This window comes from Cajanus cajan, chromosome 5, assembly GCF_000230855.2.
Source record: "Cajanus cajan strain Asha chromosome 5, NIPB_CcT2T_4, whole genome shotgun sequence".
Classification (NCBI taxonomy): Eukaryota; Viridiplantae; Streptophyta; class Magnoliopsida; order Fabales; family Fabaceae; genus Cajanus; species Cajanus cajan.
In genome coordinates this window covers 7,572,151-7,582,113 of record NC_138521.1, presented here as the reverse complement: position 1 = coordinate 7,582,113, position 9,963 = coordinate 7,572,151, and the positions used below count along the sequence as shown (strand labels likewise).

General features: G+C 28.8%; 1 protein-coding gene across 2 annotated transcripts; it reads right to left on the bottom strand.

Annotated features, from left to right (window-relative positions):
- Positions 1 to 1,162: 1,162 nt before the first annotated feature.
- On the bottom strand, positions 1,163 to 5,233 carry LOC109788500 (putative calcium-binding protein At1g02270). Of its 2 annotated transcripts, none has more exons than XM_020347238.3 (11): positions 4,882 to 5,233; positions 4,521 to 4,721; positions 4,330 to 4,434; positions 4,138 to 4,243; positions 3,564 to 3,784; positions 3,378 to 3,454; positions 3,172 to 3,286; positions 2,941 to 3,066; positions 2,316 to 2,426; positions 2,094 to 2,201; positions 1,163 to 1,755 (listed from the first exon to the last, which is right to left on the bottom strand). In XM_020347238.3, exons 1-11 carry the CDS (start codon positions 4,882 to 4,884, stop codon positions 1,513 to 1,515), a joined length of 1,416 nt encoding a protein of 471 aa, XP_020202827.1. In that variant the 5' UTR covers positions 4,885 to 5,233; the 3' UTR covers positions 1,163 to 1,512. The 2 variants fall into 2 exon arrangements, with proteins under 2 accessions (XP_020202827.1, XP_020202826.1); XM_020347237.3 differs by having other exon boundaries at positions 1,163 to 1,758; positions 4,882 to 5,231.
- Between the last annotated feature and the right edge of the window lie 4,730 nt (positions 5,234 to 9,963).

Genomic DNA, 9,963 nt, shown 5'->3' with positions numbered 1-9,963 from the left:
CAAAGAATTGAATCAATTTGACTCAACTATTGAAATATATAGTCCCATAAAATGTAGGTTTGGAATCTATTAGACCTATTTAGTTCAATATTTTTTTGTAGAATCTAAATAAAAGTAAAAAAAAAAAAAATACACCTCCCTTTTTTACTAAGTAATTTCTTACCTTCCTTTTATTTTTAATACTTTCTTAAAATATCTTTTTTTTTCCTTTCTTCTAAATTCTAATAATCTCTCTTTGGGTAGTATAATAATAGTTGTTTCATCTCTTTCGAAAACGTTGCTTTGAATGTAAAATTGTTTTAAGAAATATTAGTTCACACAATTTATTGTGAGATGTAATTTTTCCAATTTTATTAAGTTCTTAAAACATCATTAAAAAAATATCTACGAGAGATTGATGCGATAACTCATATTTCTATATTTTTTTCCTTTGTTACTAAAACTTATATTTTTCGGAAAACATGAATCATATGGAAGGAATTGGGTGAGAGAAAATAAATGGCCAACAAGAAATGCAGCGAGGATCATGTGTTAGCCTTGTTTTCTCTCTTTATTTCTTTTATTACTAAAATTTTGAAATAAATATCACTTTTTTTATAAAAAAAAAGTACATATATCTTCATTTTATTTATTTTTCTAAAAGTTTAGAAAACGGATGAATTTGAAAAACATGAAAATGGAGAGGATTTTTTTTTTTTTTTTTATCTTTCCTAAAACTTGCACGATCACTATTTGGGAGCATGAGCCTTACGTCAGACCAGCAACTTCGAAAGAATTGTCACTGGCATTCCTGTGGGTGGTTCAGAAAATCAGGGTTCAGTGAGCAACAATATATGTTTAAATATCGATTTAGAACTACTTTCCATGGAAAAACTAAAAAAAAAATACAATTATGAGTGTTGTTACTTTTCTTCGGTTATTAAGTCAATTTTTTATCCATGATTCTAGAACATAAATTTCAGAACAATGAAATCAAAATTGTGTACAAGAATATTATAGAAATAAAAGTTGGAAAAAATTAGGATGTGTGTTTAGAAAAAAGATGCAAAAAAGTAACCGACAGGAGACTTTCTTAGCCAAAAAAAAAAAAGAAGAGAGAGAGCAGATAATATGGGCTATAGCCTGTTTTTGTCAAAATCAATGGATCCAAACAATGGGAAAATGAAATAGAGAATATAGACATCCATTTATATCAACAAAAAAAAATAAAATCTTTACATTGTTATCCCATTACCAGAGAAAAAAGCATGGCCAGGGCTTATCAAAACTGATTACAGCATCCACTACATTAATTTGACTCCACACATATACAAGACAGACTAATGGCATGGCATGTTTGTTAAGGAACACAAAAATCAAAGTGAAAACTTAACCACTTTTCTTTACCTTACCCCTATACCAAACTTGTCGCAAAATTGAATATTTTTTCTGTGGGTTATACCTTATATCTCCACAATTTTTTTTGGTCAATTCTAAGAAGATTTATAGTATGAGTGCCAGCTAGCTAGCTAACTAACTATAGTTTTGTGAGGCAGAACATCTCATCCTTGCTGGTGAAAACACAGCTGTGAGTCTAGCATGATCAGAAAGAGAGTAGTCTTCTGGCCATTGTCCTCTCTCCACTTCACGCGGATACAGCATCGCATTCTTCACTTGAAAACCAAGGGCTTCTTGCTCCTGTTCTGTGTTACCATGTTCCATGCATCCATTCAAATTTTCCAACACATGTTCTGGACATGCAGAATTCCAAATCTTCTGCTGTAATGCAAACACCATTTTGTTCAATAATAATAACAGACAATGTGCTAAAGAGATATTTGGTACTGCCTCGGTAAAAATGTTTGTCCCTTCAAATAAGATTTTTTTCAAAAGTGTCTTTTGCATTAATTTAATCTTACTAACTAAATTAACTAATTTTCTTGATTTATATGAATTACTTAAAAAGCCTTATATATAGGAATTAAGATAGTATTACATTAATTCTGATGATTTTTGTCACAACTTTTGCTATCATGCACACTGAATTAGGCACATGCAAGTGCATGCATGCAGGTGTATTTGTAGATATCCAAAAATTAAGAGATATAAAATACCTTGAATTCTTCGAAGTCGATGACACCATTTCCATCAACATCTGCTTGATTCCATAGATCTTGCAGCTGTTGAAAGCATAGACCATAGGGCACACCAATTAACTTCACCTGAAAATGTTATGGTAAGGTGCAAGTCTTTCTCAAAATTTTTTTATTTTTTTTTTGGTTATTGCTATTGGAAATTTGGAATTGACATCATCACATATTAGCAGATACAAGTACCTGACGGAGTGCTTCAGAGAAACTAAAATATGTAACAGAATCAGCGTAGTTGTCACCCTTCAGAAAGGCAAATGCATCATCTTCAGACAGTGAAGCTTTACGTAACTGGAACTGAAATCCAAAAGAAAAGAAAAGAAAGAATAAGCATTAGATTTTGAGATAAAATGGTCATGCATATATTCTCATTATTTCTTCACAGAAAATTTTATGATTATGAATGCCCATAAGAAATCGAGTACAAGGATGTAATTTATTGTTTGTAGATTTTAGATGTTTTTTGAGATCAAAGCTCTTCCATCAGCATTTTTTACCAAAGCTTCCCATAAGCAGAAATCTAAACACGAAATAACATTTTAACAGTAGAAGACTTCCAATCAACGTAAGCTGGCTGTCAACCAAGTTTACAAGATCATATCAATAAAAGAAAATTGTTAACAAGTACAACTGAAGTAGAATAATTCAACTTCTATGAAAAGGTCATCCACCATAGGAACTACTTCTTAAACCTACCATATGTTTCACATAACTAGAGTAGTTGACTTGCATATTTAATCTTTTAAAACTAAAATAGTCATAAACACAAAGACTATAAGAAAATATATTAAATTGGGTGAGTCATACTCACTTTTAGTATACTAAATACAGCTTCAGCCCAACTTGTCTTCAAAGGTTTACGTGCTTGGTTGGGATTGCAAAGCCAAATGAAGTCAACACCACAGATATTTCCTCTATGATTTCGGTGACTAACCCACTGCAGGAAAAAAAAAATTCAAGATTAACAAAAATCTACCAACACAATGCTTTTAACAGCAGAAAAGCATATGTACAATTACACATAATATAATGACATATTTACCTTGTGGGCATCTGCATAACTGTCACTGTATTGATTAGCAATATCATATGATGATACAAACCCCTGTGACCTAAGGAACTTGTAAACATGTCCACGCTTGCTTCCATTCCAGTCACTGCATTAGATAGATCATGAAGTTCACACTATTAGGACATCCATTCCTGTAGAAATACTAACATAGCAGGAAAATCAAACAATAAACTCACCCACAGAGTATAATAGGCATTGGTTTGAGCCTGTTTTCTCTCTGGTACAATTCCACATATTGCAATATTTGGTAAACCTAAAAGAAGGCAAATGATAAGTCTAGATTTAGGATTGAAAGCAAGTTGACTTGGCTACAACAATCATCAATGAATAAGAAAAAAGATTAATTTTCTGGGGACTCATACCTGATTCAATCTCACCACGCAAAGACTTGAATCATGAGGAAATAACAAGTGAGTGTTCACAATCAGAAACTCTTGGGGAACACTTCCTTTTTGGTTTTGTGCAAAGGGTGTAACTGACTGAACATGTAACAACTGAGCAACACGATCGCAGCAATCGTTAAAAAGCAACTCTCGATAATCCACAACTCTTAGACATTCTGTATCTATAGCAGTCAGCAGACCTGCATAATAAACATGAGTTTTTGAGCCAACGAGCAAAAAAATTAATTCAAGATATATAGATTTTGGATAATGAAAGAAAAATACATATGAAACAATCTCCACAACCACGTCTAACATTCGCACTAAGTCCAAGGTTTTAAAAAAATGTTCTACAACTGCGATTTTGATGGCAACATCAAGATTTTAAGTCTTGCAATCCCATCAGTTGGGATATTCTGCAATTTGAAAGATTGCGAACCACGATTGCAATTTAAAACCTTGGTGCTTACCACTATCAAACAATTAAGTATTACAATTGGGAATCCAAACATTAAAATGAGTATGAAGATGAAAAGCATTTTGACACACTTACCATCTCCACGGTTGTTGGTTCGAGCAAGCTTGAAGAGATGGTAGCCAGCATCCCCAAGTCTCTCCTCATACATGTGAACAAGTTCTTCATTTCCAACCCAAAACTCCTACACATGAAACAAGCGTCATATTATAGAGCGAGTGAGGATTGGTTAGCCCAAAGGCATGTATTTTTACAAGAGACAACTGCTACCTGGAGGCACATAATGGAAGATGATTCGGAAAGCAAGCAATCAAGAATCCTTTCATTCCTGTCCAACCAAAATGATCTGAAGTCACTTTCTCGTGGGACTTGGTTCTGTTCACAACAAAACACACAACAAACTCAGTGAAACCCTCCAACACACACAACAGGATTTACATGAATGTAACACAAGACAAGACCTTTGGATCAATCCGTTTGTAAATCGGAGCCAGAATGTTGAAAGTGGTAAATGAAACGCAAGAAGGGTCTCTATCCACCTCAGCCACTGATGAAAAACACCCACTCTTATTAATTCTGGAAAGATCTCCATCGCTGCTATACCCATTATGAGAAGAACCATTGCCTTTTCTCAAATTGAACTTAGCACCTGCAGCCACCACCTGAATTCCACTCAAACCAACATCTCTAATTAGCAACTCCAAGCAAAAAATCAAAATAACCCCTTTTAATTTATTTCAAATAAAAAGCACCCCCATCCCCCGAAAAAAATTAAAATCAAATCAGAGAAGAAAAAAAAAGCCTTATGAGAGAACCACCTACCATTCTGAAGATCCTCGCCACAGTCAAAAAAAAGTTAAGGTTTTGAACTTAAATTAATGTGCTTTAAGATGAAATCTGAAATGGGTGACAGAATATGTGAGTGAATTGAATAGAATGAGAATCTAGGTTGTTGTTCTATCTCGTATGTGTTTGCAACCGCCCTTCTCTCTCTTCTCTTGTGGTGAGCAATTAGGCAACTATTATATATAAATAGAAAGAGATTTGATTTTGGGTTTGGTTTGGTAAGTGCAGAAGAAAGAAACAAGGAGACAGGACAAGGACAGTACCGATCGGGGTTTCAGCGTTACAGCAGTGTGCTCATTCATTCATGTGATATGCTTTATCACAATGGAATCTTAAATCTTTTAATCTTTTTGTGGTTATCACTACACTTATTGGGTGAACACTTCACTTTATTACGCAACGCACACGTCTTCACCACCTCACATTAATCATAACTTCCCCAACTGGGATTTCGGTTTTCTTTCTTAAAGTAATGTCATGTGATTATCACTTTTGGACCCTTCGGTTAAAGGTTATTATTCTAGGAATGATAAAATGTATCCGAAGGAAGGCTATTCATAAATGTAATTCGCTTATATAGATATGAATATGAGAAGAATATACATTTACAAAATTGAGTGGTTACATTACATATAGTATCTGATTAATCAATCATCATATCTCTATAATTTTATAATTCATATTTTACATTAAATTTTAATAATTTAATTATTAAATTTAAAATTTTAATATATAAATTAAATTTATAATTTTTTTAAAATTTTAAAAATTATTTAATATTTTATTGTATTAATTTCAATTTACGTGTAAAATACTTTTACATATTTAATTTAAATAGAATAAAAAACAAATCATAAATAATCAAAAGTAAAAAAATAAAATTTTAAAATAGAAAGCAACCATTTATCATTATGCAAAAAGAATCGTGATTAATTTATGAAGATAAAATTTTGATAGATGAAAACAAAAATTTAAGTTAAGATTATTTTTAGAATTAAATAACAAAGAGATGAATATAATATTAAGGAATGAAATTACTCTTGATAAGTAAAAATGAAAGCCTTGTATTTCTTTTATATATTATTATAAACTTATAATTTGTAATAATCCTAATCTATAACTAATACATGGACCGTATTTATTTTTAGATCATTTTACCTCTTAATTTATATTATAAAAATAATTTATTAATTGTATATAAAGTTTAGTTTTAAAATAACTAATAATTTATTTTGTGAATCGCATATAGATTAAATGTTTATTATATATAACTAAAATTTATAATAAATTATATATAAATAAATATTATATTTAAATATATAAATTATATTTAAAATTTATATGAATTGATATTTTTTAATCATATAAATTATGTTTTATATTTATGATAAATAATTTATATTATAGAACAAGATTACTTTTACCTATTGATAATTTATTTTAAAAATATTAAAAATTAATTCATAAACAGTTATGATAAAAAAAATTAAATAAGAAGTTAAATTATTTTTAAAAAATATCTTATAAAAAATTACTTAAAAATTCTTGTGTAAGGTATTGCTCATATTTAATATAAAAATTGATTGTACATTTACATTTTCTATTTCATATTTACTTTTTTTTTTTTTTAAGCAAAAAAGATTTAGTAAAAAGAGGTACTTTTTCTTATTTTCACTTTACTTTCTAAAAAAATTATATAGAAATATAAAATGACTCTCTTTTCCTAATTAATATAAAAAAATTTAAATAATTATTACAAAGGATATCAAACTTATCATAATATATAATAATATAAAAAGAATTTATACATTAACGATATTCTCCGATAACCATAAACTAATTTTTTTTTAAGATATGAAAATTATCCAAATTTTCAACAATGTTTTCTTCCCAATGAGTAGAGATTATAGTTTTACACAATTAATAAATCGATAAAAAAAGAATTTACAGTCAACTAATTAAAATTATAATTTGTATAATTTTTTAAAATATTTATTATAAAAGTCAATACCCTTAATATATACAGTAGATTATGATTGTGTAACGGTGTGATTTGTGTATTTTTGTAGTTAATTGTGTTTTGTTATGAATCAAATCTTATTGAATGAATTAGTTAAAGGTTCTTCACTCATTCATATTTTATCTTAATCAACTCGAACCTTCAGTTGCACGCCACGGCTAGACGTACTACATAGGGTCGTTTGATTGAGTGTAACGTTGGCGTTAATTAGTATGCTCTTCTCACATTTTTAAATTAATGTAAAGAGGAGAGATTCACTTAATTGAAAAGGTATGTGAAAAAGGTGAAGGGAGAATTAAATTAAAATATGGAAAAGAAATAAAGATTAAGGATTTAACTTCTTTTTTTTAAGTGAAAGAATATGTTTTGGAGGATAAAATGTATTCATAATTGTTGATTATAAAATTAGTTTATTAAAATTTGTGATAAAATCAAATTTTTATAAAAATAAAATATAAAATTAATTATAATATTAAATATTAAAATTTTAATCAATAATTATTATTATATTTTATTTTTTAAAGTGCAATTCTCTCATTTTAGATCCAAAGATTAAATTTAGTTGAATCACTATGATGGTTCATGTTAAAAGTTAAAATAATATATACAATATCTTATTCAAACTTTATTTATGTTTTTATAAACTTTGATTAAAAAAAAGCTTAAATATGTTATCTCTCAAATATAATAATTATGCTTATGCAATCTTAATTTCTTAAATTTTAATTAAATAATTTTAGTCTTTTAAGTATTATAAATATTTTATCAAAATTGTAATTATACAGTTTTTTTATCTGTTTAAGTTACATGTATTAATAACTTTAATAATAATAAATATATCATTTAATATATAAATAAAAATTATGATATATGTTATTTAAATAAGTTAAAAATTATATAATTACGATATTCAACAAATTAAAATCACATAATTATAATATTTGAGAGGCTAAAATTATTTAAATAAAGTTTGAGATCAAAATTGTATGATTATAATATTTAAGAGACAAAAATTACTGAATTATAACTTTATGAATCAAATGACATTATAATACTAAAGAGGTTAATAAATTTTAAAAAAAATGAAATTAGTTATATTTATTGATTATTTAATATATAATGTTTAAAATTATTTCCTATACATAATATTTGCAAGAATTTTTAAACAGTTATAATAATAACAACGGGATGATAATTAAAAAAATAAGAATATCATATTAAGATGGATACATTTATTATTTTTTATTATAATATATTTATTACTTTTAGGTTATAATATAATGGCTTTGTATATTCATTTATATTAAGTAGTATTTTTATATTAAAATTGGTTTAAAATTTTATAAATAAACAATATAGTAATTAAAAACTGTCACATAACTAATAAAGTGTAAGTCTCAAATGCTTTTCATTAATCAAAATAGTTTTTTTTTTCATAAAATAAAAGGAATAAAAAAAATCTAAATCTTTTTTATAACCCGAGTTAAAGTAATTATAAATTTAAAAAATGTGAAGCAAAAATTAATTGAGTGGAAAAGCTCCCTACCAAACATTATGAAAGCAGATTGATTATGATTGAAAAGAAAACCAGTGAAAGTATATAGAAATCATACACGGTCCTTAGCTTTCTATTTTTTTTACATTAAATATTAATGATAAATGTGTTGAAAAAAAATTTTAGCCCATAGAAATAGATTATTATAGGAGGCGGAATTGAAAACAAGTATATCTATCTCCATCATATACAATTATCTTTTGGCCACGGAGAATTCAAATCAAATCAATCACTATAAATATTATCAAAATAAATCTAACGAACCATTATGGTCCTTTCACTAAGGGTATATAAAATATAATAATAACAATTTTTTAAAAATAAATTATAACACTATATATATATATATATATATATATATATATATATATATATATATATATATGTAGAGTCATCCAAAATAATATTTTCTAGTGTCAGTCAAGCACAATAACAGTTACTCCAGCAGATAACTCTAACACTAGGACAAAACTCTTCGTTTGGCAACGGATCTCAACTCCAAGCTAGCCCTAATCTACTCCTATAAAATGTATGATCATCGCAATCTATCCACATAGAAACAGAAAGGTAAGCTAAAGTTTAATAAACAACCACACAAGTATAGAACAATAATCTATACTACATATTTATCCAATCATGTTCATAAAGTCACATCATACACTCTATCCAAATCTATTTATGCATAAAATGCAACACACCAATCATGAAGTCAAACATCATACACTTCATCAGAACAACATTCATGCAATAACATGCAACTCATGACAGATATTAATACATATCAATCTTGTAATGCATCGTCACGCATATACCTAGGAGATCTCCCTAACAGTAGAGTAGTGTAAGTGACATCCCAATCCAACCAAAATCACCCCAACCGTTTTCACGCCCAATGCACTTGCTCGGTCACAGCTAAATAAGATAAAAATCCTCACTCAGGTTTACTCGGATGATGTCACTTACATAATTAGAAGTCCGGATCCACCGTCAGGTATATCACAGCTGGGTACAGGCTTACCACGACCTTGGCATGCATTACCAAGTCACTTGTGGAGTTCGTCCACCAATTATCCGCAAGGATCCACGCACCTTCTCCAGTACTTGGTTAAGGAAATAACCTTCGACCTCATACTCCGCTCCAACACTAGCTAAAGACTTAGAGGAGACTCACCCAACCCAATGGCCTACCTGAGCACCACTCTCACTCAAATCTAGTGACCAACCTGAGCATCACTCTCATATCAATGGTCTATCCAAGCACCACTCTCAAGAGACTCTATGTGAGCTCTTTCAGTTCGAAAACATTTTCCCTCTCCTCAAGTCCTAGGCTAGACTCATGTCATAAGGCATCACATGCAATTATGCATCACACATCATACATGGTCTACCCACCATCATGATCAATAATCATACTCATACTATAAGGCATCACATGCAATAATACATCATACATCATACATGGTCTACCTACCATCATGATCAA

What these genes read in the sequence shown, in the direction of transcription:
- LOC109788500 (XM_020347237.3), bottom strand. An exon ending in GCGTGGTGAGATTGAATCAG is followed by an intron (nt 3,455 to 3,563) that starts GTATGAGTCCCC and finishes GCCTTCTTTTAG; the next exon opens with GTTTACCAAATATTGCAATA. An exon ending in ATGCCTATTATACTCTGTGG is followed by an intron (nt 3,287 to 3,377) that starts GTGAGTTTATTG and finishes TATCTAATGCAG; the next exon opens with TGACTGGAATGGAAGCAAGC.